This window comes from Centrocercus urophasianus, unplaced genomic scaffold (genome assembly GCF_019232065.1).
Source record: "Centrocercus urophasianus isolate 14NV4802_14NV808 unplaced genomic scaffold, USGS_Curo_1.0 seq_28, whole genome shotgun sequence".
NCBI lineage: Eukaryota > Metazoa > Chordata > Aves > Galliformes > Phasianidae > Centrocercus > Centrocercus urophasianus.
Window position 1 is genome coordinate 5,301,688 of NW_024884844.1, and position 27,332 is coordinate 5,329,019.

A 27,332-nucleotide genomic window follows, 5' to 3' on the forward strand; every position below is an offset into this window, starting at 1 on the left:
CTGTCTCGAGCAATTCCCAATTGACAAAACTGGCGTTTTGGTCTTCTAGATACCTCTCATTCACTTGCCTCTCATAACTAAACATACTATTACTTTGGCCTTTCTTAATAGCTCACTTTATCTTTCCTTGTCTACTTCTGCTGTTGCTTTATACTCTCAAATCAGTATTTTTAATCTTTCCAGTTTGTGAAATTCACCCTAACATTCTTGCAGAGAAGGCTGCGGACCCTTTTACTTTGCATTTCACATAGGTAGACTGTTATGTAGGTAAAATATTAATGTACTTGTTCTCCTTTCACAGATCTCTTTGAAGTAGTCTGACCATCTGAGACTGGAAAGTACACGTCTCATAAAAAGTTCAGAGCAAAATCCAGACTGAGAGCTGTCTCCACTGTATAAATATCCACCACAGTCTGTCCGTATTGAATTTTAAAGTTTCCTGGTACCTCCATTTTCTCACTTGAACTCTCTACAGAGCCAGGATGGTCTTCGTCTCCTGGGGAGAGGAACAGCTCTCACCCTTCAGCCTGGATATGTCATTTAGTGCTAATCAAATGACAACTCTAATACTCCATAAAAGCTCAAACTCCAACATAAAATTCTGAATATAAATAAGGTTTTAAGGCCTTTTAAAATATTCTGTATACTCACTGGGTGTTATTTTAGGAAACCAGTAAGGTGAAAATGGACAAGGACTTTCCATTTTCTGGACACCTGTGATTTTAAAAATTTCAGCTGTCCTCATTGCCTGAAAAATTCTTAAAAATAAGATGGAAAAAAAGGGGGGAGGAGGGAGCACAAGATGGAAAAACACACAGCATGTTCATATAGGCTCCTTCTTAAACCATGATGTTCACAGCAAATCAGTTCACTTTTTTTTTTTTTTTTTTCTCTGTAGAGCCTCTCTGTAGGAACTTTTATAAATGACAGTCAGTGGCTGGACAAATGGATTATTCAAACTACAAGTATTACAGCTTACAGAAGGTCTATCAGTAAATAAAAGGAGGGGGCAGCAGCAGTCACACTCCAGGCTTCTCCCACTCAAACCAGTGGGAGAGAGACACCTTTGGCATTTTCTTATCTTGTGCTGGGGCAGAAGGAAAGGCAAAGCTGGGTTCCGCCACAGGCACAGGCAGCACAGAAATGGAATCACCAGCTGGAGGCTGGGAGCTCCCTGAAGCTCAAGCCAGCAAGCAGGTCAGCCATGGGGAGCTTTGGCAGAGTGGTGCAAGGAAGTTCACATGCTGTGCAGTGCTGACTGTGAAGATCTGCTGATAAATAACACATTTCAGCTGTGAGTGCAGCTCCAACCCTCACTGCTCAACAAATTCATTCCCCACCAGATAATATACGTACATACATATATATGTACATAATTTTGAAACTAGAACTGAGCCTTCACTGTGTTTTTACTGGGTAACAAGGAAAATATTTTAGCAATCAGTAATATGAATAAATGTAGTTCAGTCCAAACTGATTACTGCATAAAACAAAAAACCACAATGAACGTAGATCCAACTATTGTAACTATCCGAGAAATGTTAATTGGTTGGTTGAAATTTGGACAGGGAGAAGAATTCAGGCAACAGTCCACATGTTTTGTGCTTGAATAAATACCAAAAAAAGACAAAAAATTATTTCTACAATCTGGGCTTTCCAGCCCTTCTGGAAATCATTTGTAACTGGCATCCAAATTCACTTTTGTAGGAATTTCCCCATCATTTTGAGTTTGTTCCATATCAATTTTACTACCCCTGCATGTATGTGAATGAAAAACAGTTATGGTATAATCAGTGTTGTCCACATTAAATATGTGCAACGTTGTCATCAGTTGGACTGAACTTAGGATCTCTATGGCAAACCTGTAACACTAACACCAGAGCAAAGAAAGAGCAGGCTGTTCTTTCTGATCAGGGTCAGCCTCTAACGAGCACCAGAGGAGAACCTGCATGGTCGTGTGTACCCCATCTCCTCTTCTCCTTGCTGCCTTCCCGCAGAATCCATAGAACAGACTCCAATGGGAGTCTGGCAATGGGGGTGGAAAATGCAATGAGTGAATTTCACTGGAAGCTTGTGGTGGGAGAAACATTTTGTTTGGATAGGGCCAGCTTTTTGGAAAGTCTAGTGGCAAACCACTGGCCACATCAAGTCTTCAGTGGGCAGCAAAGCAGCAGGCTTGCACTCAAAACCTTCTGCCTCATCCATATTAAATCTTTCTTTGAAAAGCACAGCCCTGCCTATTGCACCACGGCTGTTGCACCCATTTTGCAGAATTTGTGACCAATATTGGAGGATGGGAATTTTTTAGTGGGTATCAGAGTGATTAGAATGTGATAAAATTCCTCACGAGCAGTACTTCTTTAAGGCTTTCCCTCTGACCAGTCTGCTTAAATAAGGGAATAGTAAGAGCTGCTCTACCAGATTGTCTCTATTCGACTCAGTCTCCATGCAGTCAAATAAATAATAGGGCATTTGGTTCCTGAAGGAGAAAACACTGCTGAGCAGGATATTCATTTGCAGTTAATCTGAAGTACTAGGTAAAGTTCCTGGTTCAAAGTCAAACTTAACACCATACAGAATCTAAAAAAACACAGAGAACCTCTAGCTCCATGATAAAGCTAATGAGAGACTATCCAGTGAGTATCTGATCTGAGTACTAGAACCATGCTTACACCATTATTAGACTATTGCACCTACTAAAAGTTTACGTTTCTCAGAATGAATGAAAGCTCAAAAAGCTGCTTGTTGTCTAAAAAGATGCAGGATAATTTTAATGGAAAAACAGAATTCAAAATGTATAAACTATCCATTCGGTTAGGTAAAGAAAAATGGTAGTAAGAAAGCAACGTGGATATTTTGCTGTTTTAGAGAAGTGTATTTGTGACTGCATGATACATATCGACATTAACCGTTTCATACATTACTTCCTTTTATACTGCTCTCCAAAATTATGATGCTACATATTCTGTAATAAAATGCATTACAAATCTGATGATATGATCCTTCTAGCTAATAGGATGCAGTTTATTTTATTACAGTCCATTAAGCAGAGGAATTGTAACTGCTCCTTTAGTCAAGTGACTCTGTTTGGGGAAGTATTTCTAAAAAAATTGTCTTAGCTGACTTTATGGAAGAGCAACATTAGAAAGATTAGAAAGATCAATATTTTCACCTCCTTCCTTATAGCCTTTCATCTCTTTTTTTCCTTCTAAACACTCTGAACTGATCCAGAAGTAGATGGCAGAACTTTCCTATTTATACTATGTCACATTAACTCTTATGGATTTATGTAATGCAAAAAGGTACAGCACCTGGGACAGACTGCTTGAACTGACATAAAATCCACTCAGTGAAGGACCACTTCACCTCTCATCTCACTGCTGGAAGCACTTGCTTTCTTTGATCTCTTCTACGTGCTTTATACACAATTACCTCAAAGATTTTGTGTGAAATGGTGGTTTAGAAATTACTGGAAAGGAGATGTGTCCCGGGGAGTGAGAGTGGGAAACCAATGAGGAAAGTACTGAGAAGCTGTCGGAGGGATCTGCCATGTGAAATTAATGCAAAGTGAGTTCTGGGAGGTGGGTAATTAGGGCTGAGGAGAAGGCGTATTAAGAGGGGAAAAAATCAGAATCAGGATAATAACGAGAGCATGTCCTTAGCTTTTCACACCAAGGAGAAATATATCTGCCTCTGTGCTGTTTCACTGGGAAAGGATTTGTTATTGAATGAACGGTATTTAACTGTTAACAGTAATAATCATGCTGGTATAATAAGCATGGATTAGCAATGGATTTTTGTGTAGGATTTAGATTTCATTGAAGTTACACGAACACCGCGCTGGTGTACAGAACTCAGCGTGCCCTGGATTTTCCATCTAAGTACTTATACCATGGATATCACAACAGCGCAGTAAGTGAGCATCACAGTAAGGAGCTTTCCAGGAGATTTTGAACACGGGGGGTGTTGTTAGACCTGAGGCAAGCTCCCTAAGACTTCCTTAATAAAAGGAGTCGATAAGCTTAGTGTCTTCTGCAGAAACACTTGACTGAGAGTCTATGTCAGGCTCATTGGAGCATGCTACTTTCATTCTTAGCCCATCCTGAATGCCGGTACAAAGGATGGTGGCTTGAGGTACAGATGCTGCCTCAGAGAGGCACAAACCTGAAGTCTGTGTTTGTAAAGATGCATGTGTTTACAGGGAGTTTTGTTAGAAGAGTAATCAAGCTAAACACAAATGAAATCCCTTACATATAGCTCCATATAAAGAGTTCTCAGAGATCAAAAGGGCCTGACTTGTTGATACGTAGCCCTTTCAGCCCAAAGCAGCTGCTTCCCTGTTTATCGGGTGTAGCCACTCACTTACAGGCTAGTTTTATTTGCATCCCCTGACCTGATAGCATTTTGAGGTCTTCTTGTGGTGTCTGCTAAGGAAGCAGAGGCCCAATCCTGTAAAGCACAGGCAGTCTTATCTTCCTTTGGTGTTAAAGGAAGACCCTCGTGGTCTCTCTGAGAGTTCTACTGTTAGCTATACAGAAAGTGTGTGCTCTTAGAGCCCCACTTGCAGGAGCCACGTGCTTTCGAACTACTCTGGAATCTGTGTAGACACTTTTCTAGCTGCTGTCTCTGGCACCAGACTTACTGATGTCTGGATTGGCAGCTTTGCCACCCACTTACAGAAGTGGGACCCTACTTCCAGCTGTCTGCGCTGGTGCCCTCTGCAATATGGTTATGTAAGTGCGCATCTGCAACACTATGGGCACCCTGATTTGCCTGCACTTGTAATACTCCTCATGGAAGAAAAACAGATTTTGAACATGCTCGTGACACAACAGGTTTTATTTTTAAGCCCTAGAAGAAATATACAGATTTCTGTATTTATGGATCTGAAACGGAATAGTTGTCTACATGAACAGAACTTGCTTAATTGCAGCATTTAGTAGTAACTTAACCTATTTTAAATTGCTTATCTTCTTTTTCTCTACCTTTTCTCTTACATATGTACTCTTGCGCAGAGCAGATAGTGTCTGATCTCTCCCAGAACCTTGTTTCTGTATCTGGTGTCTACTTCCTTGTACTGCTGGTTAAAAAAACAAACAACAAACACCTTTATTCTATATCCTGAAGTTTCCCTTGGTATATGGTACCATTTATAGTGTAGAAATTCTTATTGGATGACTTTCCTTGTCTTTCGTACAATCAGGCTTAGCATGTCAGTGTGGGGATAGAAAGTCAACTTTCAGTCCAAATAATCTGCCATGTGCATAGAAGATTGTTGAGGATTTAACATCATTCCTGTTATTCTTGTGCCATCCTTTGTATTTAAACTCACTCTGAAATGAAAATGACAATGGAGAGGACAAGTCCCATGTTAAGCATGAAGTATTTGCTCTGGCAGAATTGATAATATCAGGCTGCACACAGAAAATAGGTGCAGATAACTCCCTAAATTGTTGAACTGGCAGACAGTGTCTTGCAGTATCAAATCCTAAAACACTGAAAGATCAATTATATGGATGATGTACAAACATGGGACTGAGCTGGGTGCACAAGCAATAGTTAAATGCACATTTTTGCTGAACCTAGCACAGAAACATACTGAATCTGTCTACAGTGTTGGGTGTTTACAACAAAGAAATGCAGCTTTTCAGCTGAAAAAATGCCCTTGCAGTCGTAAAGCTATGGGAGCATTCCTGCTGAATACAGATATACATCCATGCATGCTTTGAATTGCTTTAGTATAGTACTGTGAATATGCTACTTCATTTATGATGTTTTATGTAAAATATTTCTAATAACGTCAAGGACAAAGAACCAACACAGGAAATTGCTATCAAAGGGAGATCCTGTATATCTGTTCTTAAAATTTTGTGTTCCCCAAAATTAACCTCTGCCAACTTTAATCACATATATCACACATTTTAGAAAAAAGGTTGAGCAACAGGTGAGCATTGAAAGTATGCAGCCATAACTCTCATGACAGCAGTTTTTCATTAATTTTTAGTGTGCTTATTCAAATGTGTCCTCTATTATGTGTTCTTTCTGGGTTTTTTTGTTTTGTTTTATTTTTTGGGGTTTTGGTTTTTTTTTTCTTTTGCATTTTAAAATAATTGAATTCTTGCTATTGAGTACCTCTCCTGCTCTGTCTTGAGGTGCTTCAGTGCTGTCTGTCTTGGATAAGCCGACATTAGGTGCTCTGATGCAGCCGAATAAGCAGCATGATGTTCTGAATATATCCTTTCTGGGTACTTGTTGTTTGTTTTTTTTTTTTCTAAACATCAGAATAGGGCATAGGCTCACGGCCCACATAGGCCCACAACCCAAACCACCGGGTTTGCCTGGCTTCAGACTTTTTTTTTTAAGAAACAGAAAAATAACAAGGGGTGGTTACACACAGAGTGTGCGTTGACAGTCACTGCAATGCTGTGAGCACAAACGTCGTGTGCTAAAAGGATTTTGGAGTAGGATCAACACCTTCCACTGTAGTAGACTCTGAGGGTGCAGCTAAACTGTATATAATCTGCAGTCACCCTCACCAAGTCATGGACATGATGAAGGAATTGTTGGGGAACTGTGGAGAAATATCTCTTTGGGATAAATTATTTTCAGAGACCTTCATTTATAAAAGAAAGATGAATCCAGTGAATCCTGTATGTCTCCTTTCAGAAACCTGCATGCTGGGACTTGCAATCCTTGCAGGCTATAGCTCTGAATTAAAGATGTAGCTAGCTGACATCTGCTCTGTTTAATATGAAGTAGACTTCTGGCAGGTTGCTGATGCCATCCTCAATTTGTTGCCCCCAATCTAAAGAGAAGAGTTGCCAGAGTGGGAAGTAATCATGTTGGGCTCTGTGGGAACTGTTCATTACTTTGACCACTGCTGGTCACGCTTAATAAGATCCTGTCCTTGATATCTGTAGGAAAGAACAGATTTTGCAAGATCAGGACATCATTATAAAAGTTTTTAACTCCCCTCAAAGCACAAACAGAGCTCATTTATGCTAATTGGATTGTAAAATCAAAATGTCTTCTTTATTAGCGATGTTCCAAAGGAGCTTCCAGCTCTTTCACAGTGTCAAGCCTCGATCCTGCTATTTTCTTTTCTATCAGGAAAGGATGCAGGGGGTCTTCCTCTGTACACCAATTGCACAATGAACATTTGCTTTTCTGCCCTTCCATCCACGAGCAGAAAGTTTGGGGACAAAGCTAATAACAACAGAATGAATTCAGAAGTACGCACCAACTGCGCTGTGTGGCTCCTACAACTGAAAGTAGCTACCAACCCGTTTTTGCCATCTGGTTTGAGGAGGTGTGGGATTGCCTTGCCTGCTGAGCAGAGCAGTAGAGGTAATTAGATAAATATTCATCAGCAGTCTTCCCAGTGGAAGTTGTTCTAATGGTGAATGTTGCAACCATCATTTCCTTCCTTGTGGAGGAAGGGACAGTACACCTTTTGGAGCCTGACATGGATATTTCTGCTTCTGCTGCAGTGAGTCTGTTACTGGTTTGACAGATCAGAGGATGTAACCTTCTTTCCATAGCAGTTTCATGACTGGATTGAGAACAGCCTCCACAAGCAAAGAGCATAAGAATGTTCTGAAGGCATTTGTGGCGCTGATTTTTTAGATAAGGACAGCTGCCCATTAAGAGGGGCAATCATCTGCGAGAGATGGACTACTGGATCAGCTTTGGAGCACAACGAAAGTACAAGGAATGCAAAGTTCAAAGCAAAAAACAGGGAATTACAAACCACAGATGTTAACTGCCTTCCCTCCTGTCACACCACAGTGCTGTCCTAAAGTGGGAGTCCTGATCTGATGTGTGAAATACATATTTCAGTGCTTTCCATCTTTTTGTGTTAATTCATACTGCCTTGTGCCAGGAAATCCATGTTATTATCTTTTTCTTTGCGGGCAGCTGAAAATGCTGCCATCAAGGCACTTGGAAATGAACCTGATCTTTTTGATGAGAATATAAAAACAATAACAACTCATCGTCTCCACTGCACGGATGGAGGTGAGGAAAGCTTGCACACTTCCTTTATGCTAAGTGCACCCTATAACACAGTTATAGCAGCCTATAGCACTTACTATCCAACTTGCAGTGGATCATCCAGCACGACTGACCTTTCAGAACAAGAGAGCAGAATTAGCTGAGTGATGGCGTAGTTCCTGCTTTGTTTCCTAACTCTGGCAGCAATCACCTCGCCGTGTGTCCGTGCCTCACTGTAAGGAAATAGTTCTGAAGCTGCTGCTGCTGGAACTGGAACATGGTGTGCTGTACTATTTGTAGTTTCCTGCTGCTGACATTGGATATGCAGTTGCTATTCCTCTTGCTTCCTCCATGAGCATTAGAATGGATCCAAAAATAATTGGAGGCAGTATGTTCTGATAGAAATTTTTTTTTTGCATTTGCACAAATTTCCTCTTTAATTTCTGTTGCCAATTTTGATATAGAGCATTTTGAGGCAGTTTCAGCTTCCCTAACTTGGCTCCACTAGGAGGCACAGGAATGCTCCCCTAATCAGTATGGCAAGAGAAAGAGTTTTGGCATCTGAATACAGACTTAAAACTCATTTTTAAGGATGAATGTAGGATATTATAACCAAGAAGTTCTTCTTTAACGAAAGATGGCAAGAAAACCCCAATGCTCTAAAGGGCAAGAAAGCCTATGCATATAGAAAAAAGGGGAAGCCAATGTATATAGGACAAAAAAAAAAAAAAAAAAGAAGAAAGCAGCTTTTTTATTTACTGCTTTGAACCTCAAGTAGGTTAGGTGCTAAGAGCCTAGCTGTCAGGAAATAATGCAATTACACTGTGCATGAGGTTAACAGACTACTGTGAAGCATCTTTTAGATGTTCATATGTGATTATTATTAAATGAATGTCTTTCTGGCCTGGATAAAATGCTTTAAATAGTCCATGCTTGGCAGAACTTGGGATCTTTGAAAGTATATCGTATGTTAGCCACGTCTCCACATCCATCAGTGCCACATCTCCACATTTCTTGAACACCTCCAGGTATGGTGATTCCACCACCTCCCTGGGCATCCTGTTTGTCATGGTTTATAATATGTCATCAAAATACTTCTGGTGATGTGGCAGGCAGCTGAGGAGGTCAGTGATAATGTGTGCACAAGTTTCTTTCTGCCACTGATAGAGCTACACTTTGATTCTTGACATCTTCCTGCTGTGTTCCTGCCCCAGCACAGGTCACCCATGATCCCTTAGGTGTGTCCCTGCCCCCATGCCATAGAAGCACCCAACAGAGAGTATCTCCAGCCATCAACAGCTGCCATTTTTTTTCCCAGGTGCTGTGTAGGTGTTTCTGTGGCTGACATTTTGATGTGATGATTGGGCTCTGCTGTGTGGTGGTTTTCCCAGCTGGGGACATCTGACAGCCTCCTCCTCCCACCCTGCTGCACAGCCTCACATGGGCACAGGCAAGCACAACTGTTAGAAACCCCTACACCCTGTACAGAGGTGCCAGCTGCATCCCCAGCATTTCATGACTTGTTGGAAGTTAAACATATGATTATCCCACAGCTGTATCTCTGGTCCTTAGACATGGGTACTTCCATAAGGGAAATGCCATGCTTCTGATGCAAAGCACTAAACATCTGCCTGGCTGCTCCGGTTATGGAGGCAGCTATTTGGAGTCACAGGAATGTTACACACAATGCAGGGAGTAGAACCAGAACCTATAAAGTCACTCAGCTCATACAGCTTTTTCACTTGAATTGAGTTTACTAAGTATTTCCCAGAACATTGATAGGAAGGCTTCCTCATCTGGGGGACCCACTCTGAATTCCTCATAATTTATATTGGTTTTTTTTTTCTGTTCATCTGAGTGCTGTTTATTTTTCTCTTTCGATATTACATTTCCTACCCAGCCAGTGCATTAATGTGCACCTAGGCAGTTTCTATTCTGAGGAACAGAAAATTCTTTCCAAGAATGCCTGAGTGTTTGGTGCCTCTTAATGTGATGGAAAGGCACAGTAGTTCTAAAAAGTGATGCAAACGCATGGATGCATGATATACACCTAGATTAGTCATATTTACGTATGCAGTATCTGTAATTTTCTCCCATCTTCAGCAATAAAATTATTGCTTCTCTAGTCAGCGTTATAGGAATCTCATGCCTTAGTTTGTGCATGACTGTGGCTTGGTATCTGTCAGTAGAAAAACACATCTCTCTTTTGCTGGTATTTGGTAGGAAAACTCATCACGAGTGTGTTAGAAATGGTGCTCTGCCATTAGTACAATGCTATTTGTCACATCACACATCTCACTAATTTTCTAGTGGGGATGACAGTTGTGCCTATTGTCTGGAATAGCTCAGTGTGCCATAGCTTAAGCTTACAGTATTCTATGAATCACATATACAGATATCCATAATGGAAAAACTGCGTTCATGCAGCATTGAGGTTACACAAATACAGCTGCAGATCTGAATCTTCAGCTGGTGTAAATTGGCCCCATTGGCAGGATACCAGTTTGCCCTGGCTGTTACTGTTCAGAACATACGTGAAAAAGAAAGATGTGGTGGAAATATTAGCTTGTCCTTCACTGCCTGTAAACAAGAGGCAAACACAACTTTGCATTTAGGCCCTGATTTAGCAAAGCGCTTACAAGCGTGCTGAGTGCTATTTTAAACCTTCAGGCATTTTGATTTAATCAAGACTTTTTTTTTAATAGAAATTTCATTGATGGAATTTTTTTGGTTGTTTGTTGAAGTAGCTTTCATCAAGAGTTTCATCAGAAATTCTCAAAAAATTACTCTGGGCCAGCACAGTCCTGCTAAGGAATGGCCCATTCTTTTAGCAGCCCCTCTTCTCAGTAGCTTTGATTTACTAATGGGCATTAATAGCCCTAATCAGCTTCACCTGGGCCTTTCCAAACCCTGCCCATCAGCTAGGAGTCCTATTTCATCTCAGCTTGATTTCCAGATAAAGGGGATGGTTTGATGGACTGCAGACTCTTTTACAGTGGAAGACTAACATCTCCCCTCATGTGTGTGATTCTTAGCCTTTTCCAGGTGTACAGGAGACCTGTTGTGATGAAACTGTAAGATCCTTCTTTGGAGTCACTAAGGAATACTTTTGATTGCTTGTCTTTTACCAAGGTAGCTGATGTGAATCTTTACAGGACTATCTCTCTCTGCATCATTGTAGGTTGTGTACATATCAGCCATATGTTGCCTGGTACTCTTTTTTGTTCAAATACTGGCTAAATTCAATTGGAAAGGGTGTGAGGGATATGACTTGATTTATCTTCAGTTGCGTTGTTGTGAATTCACTTAATGACATAAGTATAGACCATGCAGTTGGAAACTTTGTAAACTCAATACAGTGGTTCTGGCATTTACTGCTCTCTGTGTGTGTTATTTCTTTATTTATGTTGTGGAAGCATATGAAAATGAGCTTGCTTAGCCTTAAATGGCCTTAGAATGGAACTTTCCACTTTCTGTTGTAGATTAGTCAATTTAATACTGGCTGAGTAATTTTGAAAATCCAAAATTCATATGAGCTCACATATGGATGTTTCTCTAATAACCAGTACAGGCTAATCTCTAGTAGTTTCTCACTTGGATATGAAATTTCTCAGTAGATCACATTCAATAAAGTGGGTTTATTGTTCACAGATATTGATTTGCTAAGCATTTGCCTTGAAAAACTTTACAACGTTTACAAACTGGAAACAGATCAAAAAGCACTGTTATGGTGGAGTATGTTATTTGTTTTTTTGCGTGGCGTGTCATTAATCTGTCACTTACTCAAATACAGACACTCTTATTTTTAATTTTTTAAGATTAGTGACATGTTTTTTTCTTTGTTAGCAGCATATGGAAGCATAGTGTGAGAATATTTTTATGCCTGTTGCTTTACATGTGAGACTAACTGGAGTTTATTAACTCTGCTTGTATTTCTTTCTGAGTGGTTTTGAATTTGCTCTTCTGATTTGGAACATAGCTTGAGTTGTTCTCAAGTTGTTGAATTGTTCTTTGACAACGCTTATGCAGGAGGTGATCAAGAATAAAAGCCAGGCAATGCAGGAAGTACTGATGTTGATTCAGTAGCTGTTGATGTTCTTTTCTAAAACTGAGGTCAGAAGCACTGCACAGGTAAGCCTAGATGGCACCAACTGGACTATTTCTGTTGGAAAAAAAATTAACATCCTATTAGTACCTTACCTTGCATCAGAAGATGGCCATCAACTAGAACAAATGCTGTGAGAAGATGTGTAACTTCTGAGGAAAGGCTAAAAGAGTGGGATTTGTTCACTCTATTTATAGTGAAGAAAAACAGGGAAGAATACTGCCCTTCCTTGTTCACAATAGAAAAGGTTTAATCTGTGGGAGGAGAATTTTTAAATTTAAAGGCCAATGTTGACGTAAAAACAAACATGTATGAACTACTCTTGAGTCTGAGAGCATTCAAAGACCTCAGTAATGGAGGCAGAATGTTTCTGATTCGCTTTCTTACCAGGGGAGCTGAGGTGGGATGCTTCGCTCATTTTTTTTTCCACGTTTTTTTCCACAGTGAGCTCTGTCAAAAGCTGGAGAGCAGAGGTTATTATTTGAAGCATAATAAATCTCATTTTATAGGAGGTAGGGCAGGGCAGCGCACAATCTGCAGACATGCTGTTTGGTATTCGTGTGTTTCTTCTGTGTTCCCAAACAGCTGTTCTTACACTGTTCTCACTAGCCTGCCAGATGTTACAAATCCAGGGGAAGTATGTGGTCCCCTTCTTTCTCCATAGGACTTGCTCTTGACCAGCTGGAGACCTGCTGTTTGGTCTAATGCTTAACCTGGATTTTCTAGTAACTCGTCAACCTGATGACAAAAAGTGAGGTTAAGAATTCATTGTTGCCAGCACAACTGAAGCTAGAGTTAAAGTGTGGTATCTGACTCTCAGGAGAAGTGGCCGTGAGACTGTGTGTAATACTTACTGGTGCATGTATAATCATTAACGACAGTTGGGGTAGATGCTTTAGTAAAGCTTTAGAAGATGACCCTCTGGACCATTCTTGGCTCTTCTGACTCTAATAATTGAGTTAAATGTAGGGTGGTATTCTTTTTAGCGCTTAATGTTTGTTGGCATATGCATTCTCTTTCCTTTATATACTGTTAGAGACAGGGATTGCAAGAGATAATCACACAGAAGTTTATCTTCTGTTTTAAGTGTGCTTAAGTCCTGCTCTCTGCTAGGCAGTCACTAGGAAACTCCAACAGCTTAATGGGTCTCCAGGTTATCTACAGCAGTGTAGAGAAGTGCCAAGCAGGGAGACATTGAGTACTGCTGGTATGCAGGTCTTAAGTGATCCTATTTAGTGTGAATTCATGACTGTAGAAATGATTAGCAGACTTAAGAGAAGAATTAGCTTACTGGCAATCTGTACCTCTCCAACTAGGAAGCAAGTCATAGAATTGTTTGAGTTGAAAAGGACCTTTATAGGCCATCAAATCCAACTCCCCTGCAAGGAACAGGGACACCTACAGCTGGATCAGGTGCTCGGAGACTGGTCGAAGAATAACTAAAGATTTATTAATTTTATAATGATTAATTGGCGAGGTTTGTAAGAACCCTTTTTAAATGTATGGGTTGAAATTAATTGTTTATAATGCTGTTTAGCAACATTATAATGACATGGAAGACATCAGGTAGCTGAGACACCGTGTCTGGTCTAAACTGATCTCTCAGGGCACATTCTCTGGATTCTGCTGTTTACTGCATTAAAAATGCATTCTTTTGACAGGGAAACTAACTTATCAAAGGATGTTGAACGTTTTTCCAGGAGCCCATTAGGCCCTTGATACTAGAGCAATCTTTGCAGAGTTGAGTAAAACAGCAATTGTTGGGTCTTTGCCACACTCACATTCTTAATGGTGTGCTTTAATTAAGCAAACTGACCAACTCATTTCAGGAACACAGGAAGCATCAATGTTTTTCATGTGCAAAACAAGTTTAACTAGAAAGCTTTCAGGAAATATTGCTGGTAATATGGGCAGGTCAGACAATGTTGTCAGGCCTTTCTATTGAACCCACCAGCCACACATTAGCAGCTCTCATAACTTCACTGCGAGTCACACAGCATCTGGTATATTCACAGAAGCCTCTGCTTCCAATTTTATTATCATGAGAAACTTTTTATTTTGGTCCATTTGTAGACTTTATGGTTGAAGAGAAAAGTTTGAAAACACAATTTTTAGATCTCACAAGCAAACAACCTCATTATTTACTTATTTAAATCCCATGTTTGTTAAGTAAATCCTGTGGTCTGTGGGACTGTGTGATACTTATTCCTGTGCATCTTTGATTAGGAGAGTAAAAGAACAAAGTTTTCCTTGTTGCTATAGATGAACAATAAAGAAAACCCAAACCATTCTTAAAGATACTTTAAAAATGTCTGCAATTCGGTGAGCATTAAACAGAAATCTTGAGAAGTCTCTGAACAAGCCCTTGCGACAAAACCAACAGTCAAATCAAAGTAGTACCATGCCCAGGCTGTTCTGGTTTTGGGCAGCAGACTTATATTTCCACACAGCACTGGCCTAAGCCATGTAGAGGTACCAATTTATCTTGAAATTATTTGGATATTTAAGATAGTGATGTACTGCATAAGGTAGATGTGCCTGCAGTTTTGCAAAGCTATAACTAGTGCTTAAAGTAAGAGTGATGGTGGAGACTGCTTATCATTTAGTGTTTTTACTGAGCAAAGAATCATTAACCTTACTTTAGAGTGTTATGAATCTGCCCTTTTTTTTTTTTTTTTTTTTTTTTTTCCTGCACTCATTCCTGGTTATCTTGATGGTTGTCTTCCTGCTTCAAACCACATGAAGCAACTTTTGGTCTCTGAGCTTTCAAGTCAGAGAAGTTTGCAGCAATTAAAGGGAGAGACTCCAGACAACATTGATGGGGGGATAGTTTGCTATAGACATAGGCTGGCTGAAAACAAGGTGTTTTTTCTTTTTTTTTTTTTTTTTTTTTCTTTGAAGAATATGATAGAAAGATTCAAGGTCTAAACTGACAACTCTTCCAAAATCTGCTGCTGTCCATGAATAGAAGTTTAAAAAACATACCCTTTTGAAAGGTGATATGACATTGTTGGTAATGCATTGGCACAGGCTGCCCAGGGAGGTGGTGGAGTCACCATCCCTGGAGGTGGACTGTGGGGATGTGACACTGAGGGATGTGGTCAGTGGCCATGGTGGGGATGGGTTGATGGCTGGTCTTGATAGTCTTCATGGTCTCTTCTAACCTTAATGATTCTATGATCTTTGTGCATTGCTCAAAATTCATGAAGGCTATCCTTTCAACTGATAGTGTGTATTTCAGTTGACTAAAGTAGACAAAATGATTAATCTTCTTTTAAATTTTGTTGTTTTTTCCATTATAATCTATTATTGCACTTTAAAGTGCAGAGGCATGGTTTAAAATAACCTATATTCTCATCCAATAATATAGGTATAGATTAGATGGAGGAAATGCTTCTTATCCACAGAATAATAGATACTTAGTTTAAATTACTTGCTTAAAAAGTTCCCAATTTGGCCTCACTAAGCATAAAATATTAGATTTACTGTTTGTTTTCAGTGGATTGCTGCCAATTTCCTTCTTCCTGTACATCTTTAGATTGTTAAAAACATTAAGAAATATTCAGATTGAATGCATATCTACTTACAAAAAGTCTGTTTCTAAATAGAGATGTAAAGTCTTGTTTGGACATAAATTCCTTAGCAGCACAGTTCTTGCTTTAGGTAGCTCTTCAGGTTATAGTAGGGTGTTTCATTCTGTTTAATTGGCAATAATATTTGAAACTGCTGAACTCATCCTTGCATAAAATCTTATTTACGCTATCAGAAAGAAACGTGTGGTAGGCTTCATTTTTATCATCTCCATTACAAAACAGAAAATGGATAAGCCAAGATGTTGGTTTGATCTTGCATCATTGTAACTTGAATCAAATTTGTTCTTTAAGAAAACTCATAAATGTGAAATTTGAGATTGTGTAAACTCTGTAGTTTCAAGTGTATTTTCATAAATAAAAGTTTAAGAAGTCAGGCATAAGTGACAGGTTTTTTAGGACCATGTCATTACAGTGTGTCCTGTGATGCTGGAGTGCTTGCAATGTTTATTTTCTTCCTAATGAAGGGGATAATCAGTATTATTGCTGCAAATTCCCTGCACAGAGCAATACACTGCTGTGCTGAATCGAGTGCTGAGTGCAAAATGCTGAGTTTATTGCAGGAGTCTAAGGTGACCCATGCAGGCCTTTTCTCTGTTCTTGGGATCACCTTCTCTTTAGGGAAAAGATAATGGACCCTGAGAAGCTATTGCAATGTGCAGTGCCAGAGCAGTGCTCTTCAGCTGTCAGAGGTCAAAATCTGTTCTTCAGTGCTGAAGCAAAAAACAGTTACTGACTGGAGAATGCAATGATGCTATAACAAAGATGTAGACTGATCCTTTGATGGCTGCTTAAAAAATGTCTCTCTTACCTTTTCACCTGAAGGCTCTCTTTAACATCTGAGACTGTATTGGCCAGACCTCCACTGCCTCTACAGTAATGAATTTTAATTCATTAGTAAGCAGTGTGGGGAGGGTTTGTTTGTTTGTTTGTTTTTTAACTATGACAGAGTTCTTATCAATGGACATGTCACCAGTTTTCTGGGATGGAGATGGAGGCAAAGTTTTCTGGGATGGAGATGAGTGAATGAACTTTGAAGGGATTTTGTAACAGAAAGTGTTTGTTACAAGATTATAATGCCTGTACAGCTTTAGTAAGGCATAAAGAATGAAAGGTTCCTACTTGGAAAATGTTTAATCTCAACTCAGAAGAAGCCAAAACACAAACACACCATTTCCAGGCTGACTTGTGACAATTTATAACTAATGAACATGCAACAAAATAAGGAATGAGTTTCATCAGCTTTATTAAACATATTTCTATCTGAAGTACTGAACTACCCATTTTGCTTGGAAATACATTTGGAAGTGGAAGAAGTTGAAATGTGTACTCTTTATAGATATTAATAAAATACATTTTTTCCTCTTCATCCCAAAAATAATAAGTGGAAGATAGAGTGCTTTTTGGCACTAGAACTGGAAAGATCTAGGAAATAAAAGAGTAGGAAGTCAACTTGCTATTTGGATACAACATTTGGAAAATTTTATGTATAGACTAAAGAAAATGGGGTGAGAAAATCCCATCAATATTATTTATGACATTTTTGGTCCATTTCTGGATTTAAGGTTCTTTATGAACTGTTAAGAGCCTTGGTAAATGAAGCAACCTCTGATTTAGGTCCCTCTGCTGCCATCTTTTTATATATACAATTACTATTATGTATAAGAAAAGACTACTGCATCAGTTTACTTAGGAACATGCTTTATGAATTATGCTTCCTGACCTATCATTTTGTTCTTATCATGGCAACTTAAGTGTGGCCATTGCTTGAGAAGCTTATCTTGGTAAGGAACGTTTCTGAAGGGATAGGCAAGTAAGGGGAGTCAGTGGGGTGGTCCTCAATGTTAAGGAGTGTTGTGATGTTGTAGAGCTCAGTGCTGGGAATAATAAAGTTGGCTGCCTGTTTAATATCCTTATTGATGATCTGGATGAGGGGGATTGAGTGCAACTTCAGAAAGTTTTCAGATGAACAATTTCAATTTCTTCACCAAGCTGTGAGGAAATGCGGATCTGCCAGAGTATAGGAAAGCTCTACAGAGAGATCTGGACAGGCTGAATCAATGGGCTGAGGCCAGCTGTATGAGGTTAAACAAGACTAAGTGCTGTGCCCTGCACTTTGGTCGTAGCAACCCCATGTAATGCTACAGGCTTGGGGCAGAGTGGCTGGGAGGCTGTGTGGTGGAAAAGTATCTGTGGTTGTTAATTAACAGCCAGCTGAACGTGAGCCAGCTGTGTGCCCAGGTGGCCAAGAAGGTCAGCAGCATCCTGACTTGTATCAGCAATAGTGCAGCCAGCAGGAGCAGAGAGGTGATCACTTGGCAGTGGTGGGGCCACACCTTGAGTATTGTGTTTGGTTTGGGATCACTCACAACACAAAGGTATTGAGGTGCTGGAGCATGTCCAGAGAAGAGCAACAAAGCTGGTGAAGGATCTGGAGCGCAAGTTTCATGAGGAGTGGTTGAGGGTACTTGGATTTTTCAGTCTGGGGATGAGGGGGACACAGAGGAGACCTTATTTGTGGCCAAGGTATCGTATCTGACCTGATCTGTGATAAGGTCTCCCTCTACAATGAAAGGAGATTGTAGTGAGGTGGTGTTTGACCACAGGTAACAGTGATAGAATAAGAGGTGATGGCCTCAAATTGCACTAGGTGAGATTCATGTTAAATACTAGGAAAAATTTTTTCTCAGAAAGAGTGGTAATGCAGGCTGGCCAGGGGGGTGGTGGAGAAACCATCCCTGGAGATGTTCAAGAAACTTGTAGATGTGGCACTGCAGGACATGGTTAGTGGGCAGAGTGGAGATGAGCTGACAATTTGTCTAGATGAGCTTACAGGTCTTTTCCAACCTTTATGATTCTATGAAGCAAAATACAGAAGAGTTGCTGAGGTTTTTTTGTCCATGTTACATATAAATCTGTCTGAGAACTGTGAGGTTTTATATTCTGCACAGTCTAAAATTTTTTTCATCCCTCTCTAATACTTTTTTTTTTCTGTCCTGTGTGAATACTTCTAGATGTTTGACTGGATCAGCCACAACAAAGAATTGTTCCTACAGAGTCACACGGAGATTGGTGTGAGCTACCAACATGCCCTTGACCTGCAGACGCAGCACAATCACTTTGCCATGAATTCAATGGTGAGTTTGGAGGCATACTGTGATCTAATGGGTCTGTGTGTGTGATTGAGGTGAGTGTGTAATGTGTGAGGGGCTGCCTTCATTTCAAAGTGCAAGGAACCCGTGAGAAGTGGAGAAAAGTCAGGCTGTGCTGTGGCAGCAGCCCTCTTTCTGGGAAGCAGTTTTGCTCTGTCCACCCAGATACTGATATGATTATTTCCTTGACTTAAGATCAGCATGTCTTTTACATTTTGGAGAGCAAATACCATTATTTTCTAAGTTTGTGACATTTCTTTGACTGGTTATTAATGATATCTGTGTGTAGTCCTTGAATAATTTATGCTTTTTCTTCCACACCCTGGTAAGGTACTTCTCAAAACCTTGAAAAAGGCACTAATCAAGCTGTCAGTTGTGGCCACAGCGAGATTTTGGCTTTTTCAATAGTTAATTAGTTTGTTCAATTCCATTTACTTTACTATGGTTTTTTTTTTTTTTTTTTTTAATTGTTACTATTTAAAAAAGAAAAAAAAAGTATAATTATCCATTGAAAAGTGCTTTGCTCTCTTTCTTATTCTTACCTTGCATGAAGCATTTATTCTGGACAAAGCATATTGATGTTTTGATTGTTGTGGTGGGTTAGAAAAATGAACACAGGCATCCTGCTTCAATCATACAATGCAGAGATAAGCCCTCTTCAAATGCTGTCACTACACAAAAGCTCATCCTGACTCAGCCAACTGCTTCATACTGTGCGTGGTCTGACTATAGTTATAGTGGGGATGAGGCCTCGAAGGTGGGGGTTGGTGTTTAAATTTGTGGTTTACATCACTAGAGAGTCGCACCTGACTATTTTACCAAAGGTTAAGGTGTTCTCTGAACTGTGAAAAGGAGATCCTGACCACCCAATGTTGTTAAGCTGCCCACTCCTTTCATAAAGGCGTGTTAACCCTTTTCCTCTGACTACATTTCTGCTCAGGTAATTAAATTTTCTGACCTAAATTCTACCCACCACTTCCACCTATCTGTTCCTCACTAAGCCCTGTGAGAAATGTTTATAATATGTCTATTAATATGTTTATTGTGATTATAATTGAAATGAGCACTGAAAAAATTAGGCTCTAGGCACTTTATAAGCTTGCCATCACATTGCCATCCAGCAAAATGTAGAATAGCATGGCTTCTGTATAGCACTGCTGTTTGCAGAATCCTAACAAATAAGTTTGTCCTGGAGGTTAATACATTAAAAGTCATTAAAATATAATTTGGATTATGATAGATATAAACTCAGTCGTAATCCTTCAGAAGGCATTGTCAGAAGAGTCAAGCTGAAAGACCTCCCTTCATCCTTTTGTGGTGCTGCCTGGCATTATTTTGTAAAAATAATTGGCAATTGAACTTGGAAAGAGGTTATTAATGTTAATAGAAAATTAATGAATGACAGGGAGGGTGCCACCTAATGGAAGAAAAACAAAGTTTCTCCATTCTTCTGTCAGTCTCCAAGTGAACTTTTGGGAATGAAAAATGCCAGAAGGTGTGGCATTTTCAAAGATCCTTGGGAACCTGCTGAACATAGGGACCTCTCAGTGGCTCTGGCTCCTAGTTGTGCCCTGTCACCACTGCCCAACTTCTGTATCATAGAGCTGCCCAGAAACCTTTTCTGCTGTGGGGGAATAGTGAGACAGGTGTCATAACTCCCATTTTGCTTCATCTCCAATGTAAACTGCATAAATGTTTAATCATGGGGTTTCGTGTGGTTAGCATGAGTGATACTGCAAAGAGGATTGTCTTCTTCATCTCTAACACACACAACACTTATGTGGAAGGGCATCAGTACTGAACACATTCAACTTTCCCCCTATAAAGTTAAGTGAGGGATGACACTCCATTCTGGACTAATTAAATGAACTGAAACATATGAGTGTGTGCAAGAACCCCTTGCTGAAGGACCTGTACGTCAGTGATGTGTCTGCCCAGTGGCCTTTCCAGAGGGGATTTCAATTCCCAGGTTGCATAGGCTGGCAGGTGAATGGGGTTTTACAGCATGGTGACATTGGCTTGTGGCATTAAAGAGGGCTGTAGTCTTGCTGAAGGCTGGGCATCCTGCTTCTGGAATAGCAGACATGAGGGTGACTATATCAGTCTGAGTAATGACCTTAAGCTTCAGCTACTTGAACTAACCTGGAGCTGCTGGTGTCATGTCACTGTAGTTCTGCTGTCAACAGTGATATGGGTTTTTAAATTAAGTTACTTGCTTTAAAAAAAAAAAAAAGAGCAATTTTTGTTATCCCCAAGAATCAGTATTGTGAACGTGAGTATGTTAGCATGCAGAAAACATCAGTTTGCTGCATAAGGGTGTTGGGCTGCATACTAGTCATCCTGACTGAGAGAAAGAATGCAGGAAGACCAAGAAGAGATTGAAATTAAAGCAACCCTTTCCTGGCCACAGCTCAGCTCCTGTGACAGGCAGTATCTGTGTGTCTTGGCAAGCATGGGAACTTTGTGAGCATGTAGGAAGACAAAATGTGGTAAGGATGAAACCTTTGTGGTAGTTCATAACAAGAGCCAGCCATGGTCAACAAAAAAGTTGGGACTGAGACTTACTTGAGCAAAGCAAATACAGAGGAGGTTGGGTGGTCATTCCGGAGGATAGTGGTAGGATCTTATATGCCCCAAGCCTACCCAACAATATGAGCTGTACTTTGATGGGGAAGTGAGGCTGGAAATATGCATCAAGTCTGTCTGATGCATAACGCCACTGGAAGACAGGAGAATCTTGCTAGTGAGCAAGAAAACTTTAGGAAAGAATGACCACAGGTAGCCAAAATTTTTTAAGGCAAGATTTTTTTTTATTTTATTTTATTGTTTACCATACACAGCTTTTTGAAAGGAAATTAGTAGCAGTGATGTTACAGATATGTAATCATGCAATTGCTACTACAAAACTTTCATGCAACTATCTTTCTTGGTTCAGTTGTTGTGCCGCTGTTTGATCTCTGCTAGAGACTGTCAGATAATGACTAATGTGTATGTGCCTATTTAATGATATTTATAGGGCATTAAGAGGCACTTTGGTCACTTTGTAAAGTGTGCAGATCTCTGCCTTGCAGTGTCTGTTTCTAAAAGCTCTGCTCCTGATGTGTTTGTGTACACTGCTTTCATGCATCTAGAAGCTTCTTGCATTAAATTACCCACTGATAAACACTTGTTAATTTAAGGATTAGGATTAAATAACAATGCAGAATATGTGAGATAGAAAATTGTAGCTCTGGAGAATTTAATACTAAGCATGTATTCATTTGCATTTGCAATTATTTCTCAGTCTCTTTCTTTCTGCAAAGAGAAAATGCCAGAAATCCTTTCCTGTTCCATTACTATAAATGGTAACATAGGTAGTTGTATCCCTCACTACTCTTTGCCATCCCAGATGTGATAAACTGATCCACCCAAGTCTGAAAAATTAAGAGTCAGTGGGTTTTAATAGACACAAACATTCATACCTGATGAACTTTTGAGTTTTCTCATGCTAACTACAATACTCAAATATTTAGCTACCATGCTCAACACCCAAGATGTGGAGATTGGTTCAAGAACAATGACATTTTAAATGGCACAGCGTCTTTTTAAATGTGAGCCTTTTAATTTCCAAGTCTTTTGACTAAAGTAGATTGCACGATTCTGTTTGTTTTTTTTCTGGAGATTTGCTGTATAATTGTAGCTTTGGTAGGAATTTGCTTTATAATTTTGCTGGATCTTTTCTAAGCAGACATGTCAGTCTCAGCAACTGTTGGATTGCAAATAAGTTAGCTATCATGAATCTGAATAACAAGATCTTAAAACACTCTTATTGTGTGAGATTTGGGATTTTGTGATGTTTTTGTTTTGGTTTTGGCTTTTTTTCCTCAATATATTAAAATCAGTCTCGAGAGAAGACTAGAAGAGGAGCATGTAGATTAGGATGGCTACATGTTTTGTAGGGGGAAAAATGTACAGACTTTAGCAGAAGTTGGATCAGATCTTGGATCTTTAAGGTATTTTGTTTTTCTTTCTGTTGGATCTTAATGTTCTTTTGGCCTGTCATAACTAACAGAAGTTACAACGCTTGTCTCAGTTCCTCTGGTGTTATTTGGTCATGTCTTTTGTCAAGTGCTCTTCCTTATAGACCCTTACAGGCATTCTGTGACCAAAGCTCCCTTATGGAAAAACAGTTTTACTCTAACCAATAATAATTCTTCCTTTTAGTGAACAATATGGCATGTGGAATGTGGAAAAGTCGTATATTTGAGGTAATGAACTGTAGTGTGGTATTTTTCTTTCAAATAAAGACCATAGATATTCTTCCTGTAATTCAAGGCAATGCTTGTTTTCACTTCAGTTTCAAGATAAATTATGTTAGTCTTTATCACAGCTGTATAATGTTTATACTGAAGCAATACTACTTCTCATGAAGATGAATATTTGGCTTCACTATTTTGTGAAGAATCTCATCAATCTAGTCAATTTGATTGAGTTACACTGAAGCACCAGAGCTTTTTTCTTACCACTCTGATCACAGCTCTGTACTTGGATAGATGGCATACATATTACTTGTTCTAACTGAGGTTGCTCATATTTCCTTTGCCAGGACTTTTTTTATGCCTGGATCTGTTAACCTCCTTAGAGTGAATTATCACTTTCCGTGGAGCGTACATAAATATGGTGCTGCTCAGTGTTGGCAGTGCTGCCCATCCAGCTGTCGGGGAGTTAGTTGTCTAACACTAGATGGTGATGTATATCATCTTAAGAAAGTCACAATATATTTCATACAAATTACAATTATTTTGTAAAGGCTAATGAGGTCTTTTGGAAAAAAAAAAATCCTATCATTGATATTAAAAGAACAATATATTTTTGTGTGTAGGCTGAGCTAAAATGCCATCCAACGTTATTCTGCAACATGCTAAATGTAATTGGTCTTCTTATAGAAACTGAAAGGTCTTAAAGATATCTCATGAGATTATTTTATCACTGAAACATTCTGCTTTGGATTTATGTGTTAGGTTCACTTCACAGATGGTTTCTAAACTTGTGGTGTGAGCTTTCTTTTTCTTCCTCAACAATCAAATTTTGCCTTCAATTAATCTGCAGTTCCCCACATTCACTCAGCCATCGCAGTATGTCAACCGTTTCTCTAGGAAAGGAGATGAACACAGCCAAGTTTCTTGCAAATTTAATGTTTCTTACTGCTCGTTTTTCTTTCCAGAGTGCAAGGTGTTCTCTATATATGTGTAATAGAAGAAAGCATCACTCCAGCTAGAGTTGGAGGGCTTAATCTAGAGGGAAAGTCTCTCAGCATGCCCTTTAGATGATCAGGTCTGAATTAGTGCTTTGTTTCCCTGTGGGAGATCATTCCACAACTGAATTGCCACTACTGTCTGTGCTTATTGGCAAAGGCTGTCATCCTAACTAGTGTTAGGGACTTGAGTGATGATAACAAACACTGGAAGGAACAGCTATGTTTTAGACATTAATTATAAGAATCAAGGCCTTGTTTAGGCTACAGGAGTGGACTAAGACTTGGTGGACGAAATGAGGTGTTCTACGCTTGAAAGGCATTGCGCATGAGAAATACTCATGCATATTATGCTACTGATGCACGTGTGAAGGAATCGTTGTTGTTGTTGTGTTTTTTTTTTTTGTCAAATGTTCCTTAGGAGCAAAAAGTCCCCTTTGTTGCCCTAAATTTCACAGTTGAAAGAAATGAAGGAAAAATTAAAATTTAAGATAGTGACTGCTTTTGGAAACTGCAAATAACTGTAAAATAATGTTTTCTCAATGATAAAGAAAAGGTTAGCCAAAACTTGTTTTTTTCCCCAGTTTCAATACAACAGAATGTCAACTGTAGTGCTTTTGCCCTTGCTTCTAGACATTAATATATTGTTTTCTCATAGTTTACCTACTGTACTTCTGTGTAGCCATAAATCAGTATATCCTTGCATTACTCTTTGGGGACAATTCTCTTCTGTGAAGAAAAACACCAGGAAGGGAAGAAAAAAAAAAAAAAAGAGCTTGGACTTAGGTTATATTTAAAGTGAAACTCTCTATGAACCTGCTAACTGTGGATTTTTCCATCCTAAAGGAGAAATAAAGTCACAGACATTAGTTGCTCTATCTAACTTGCTCTCTTTTAGGATCAAAAGATCCATGTAACTGTAATACAGCAATTCCCCTTCCTTCAGTTTTTAGAGATGAGCAAATCAGAGGGAAAGGAAGTTGTAACTCTGAAATGTGACAGTTAAATTTTGGCATTTTCAATTTTTTGTTCCATTTTACTTGGAACATTACACATTGGCTAATAAAGATGAAAGCGACTTGCTTACAATTTTACTCTATTCCATGATGGGAAAATAAGTGTCTTGCAATTTTTGTGGATTGTGGTCTGTTAAATGTTTTTTGTTGTTTTTCTCCCAAAACTAAATTCTGGCCATATTGGATTTTGTTTCAACCCACAACAGCAATCCAAATCTCCTTCACAATCTTGACTCCATTTTTTCCCAGTAATGGTGACAGTGTTCTGAGATAAGAAATAAAATGTCTGATAGAATGTGCTAATTGAGATTTTTAGTCAAACCTTGGGTTTCTTTGAGACCTTGGACTGATATTGTGTGTCCAAGCCCCGCTTCAGTGTCACTGAATCACTGAGATATGAGAGACGGTGGATGAAAGGGGGTACCTATGTCATAGAGTAGGAGGTATCCACATGGCACTACCAACTGGAACTGTACAGAAGAGCACATCACATCTGAGTCTGCACTTGGATCTGTTTATCACTCAGGAAGCAACTGAGGAAACTTTGGATCCTCTGTTTCCTGAGCCAGTTCCACTTGGTGCACTGAGAACAGAGGTGACACCCACACAGCTCCTTGCATTCTATTGGAAGTGCGATGGAGTTGGTGGGTTGGTTACAGCACAGGTTGGTACTCTGCCGTTAAAAAGCCTCATCTAGGAAAATGAAATTTCCTCAGTGAAAATCTTCATCTCTGTGTAAACATATAACAAAGAGACATAAGGATATAGAAATCTCCCTAACTTGAAAAACAGACTCTAGGAACATCTGCTGTATTTAATCTAAGCTTACCTCTACCTTCTACTAGTTAGTTGGTGCATCTATATGCTGTAGCTGCAGAGAAATGAGGAATTCACAGTTTTTCTCCTGTTGGATGATGCCCACTGCATTGCAATACCCAAGATAATTCTGCGGGGGGGGGGAAGAGGAAACCTACTATTTTTTACATGTAATCATAACTTATTAATTTCAACTTTTCTTTCTCCTCAAACATGACAAAGTCCTGTGTCTTTTGTTGGTACAACTCACCCAGAGTTATGCATCTGTACTGTTTCTATACTGTTTTTCACCACAGTAACTGACCTGATACATTATGAAGTTGTCTTGGCTCAGGATCAGTCATGCAGACTTTCCAAGAGAAAGGCTTAAGTGTTTTCTAAAGTTGCAGTTAGAGGTGTTTGGACGTTTGACCACCAGCTGCAATCAAATCACAATATTTTTTTTAAGTATATGTAAAACTTTAGAATAATTTTGATCAGTTTTCTTCTAACCTTATGGGGGAAAAAATAATCTTTATTTCTTTGAATAAATGCCAAATGAAAATTTTGAGCAAGATGGTAATTTCCATGGAAACTCATTTTTCTGTAGAATATCTTTATGGGCTCTTCTAAATTCTCTAAGACTTTTCCGTTTGTTGACACTGCATGTCTATAAAGGATTGTCAGAGTTCTCAAAGGATAGAAAGCAAATATTTCCTTTATAAATATCTGTACTTAGCTTTGAAAAATGTGAAGTAATTCAATAGAAATATGAAGAAGCAATGTGTAAACCCTAACAGATAAGTAGATAGCTAATGAATGGCAATTGATTTTACCTAAATACATAGAGAAACAAACAAACAGAAGAAGAGGAGAAATAACTAAGTGGTAGATAATGGCATAGATATGCAAAATAATTCCCATGGGATGCATTTTTAGTGTGGAAGGTAGTATGCCTGCTAGCTGTGAATATTTAAAAGAATGGTTGATTACTCTCACTGAACTGCTTTGCTTTGCTCCAACTGGTGGTGTTTGGAATTTGTAATGAAGGCAGAGGGTGGTCACAGTTCTTCCTGCTCTTTATTTGTGTGCTTTCTAATTTTCAGAATGCCTATGTCAACATCAATCGGATCATGTCTGTTGCATCCAGGCTGTCTGAGGCAGGCCATTACGCTTCCCAGCAAATTAAACAAATTTCTACACAGCTGGATCAAGAGTGGAAGAGTTTTGCTGCAGCTCTGGATGAACGCAGCACCATCTTAGCCATGTCTGCTGTCTTTCACCAGAAAGCTGAACAGGTGAGCTACTTTTGTGACTAGCGAAGTGATCTACTGACAACTTCATAACGGTTATGCTGCAGTTACTACCTGATGGCTTTTGGCTTATTTGCAGTTAAACCTGCTCTTATTGGAGCAGTGTTTCAAAAACAAAAAGCAACATATTCCTCTC

At 39.3% G+C, this 27,332-nt stretch overlaps 1 protein-coding gene across 7 annotated transcripts in view; it reads left to right on the top strand.

Moving 5' to 3' along the window:
* Window positions 1-27,332, top strand: part of KALRN (kalirin RhoGEF kinase) — a 447,237-nt gene that overhangs the window by 189,581 nt on the left and 230,324 nt on the right. For all 7 annotated transcript variants that reach the window (XM_042827277.1, XM_042827280.1, XM_042827273.1 and 4 more), the window contains 2 exons: window positions 18,702-18,824; window positions 26,990-27,181. In XM_042827277.1, coding sequence (XP_042683211.1) covers window positions 18,702-18,824; window positions 26,990-27,181 — 315 coding nt within the window. The remainder of the gene's footprint in view (window positions 1-18,701; window positions 18,825-26,989; window positions 27,182-27,332) is intronic.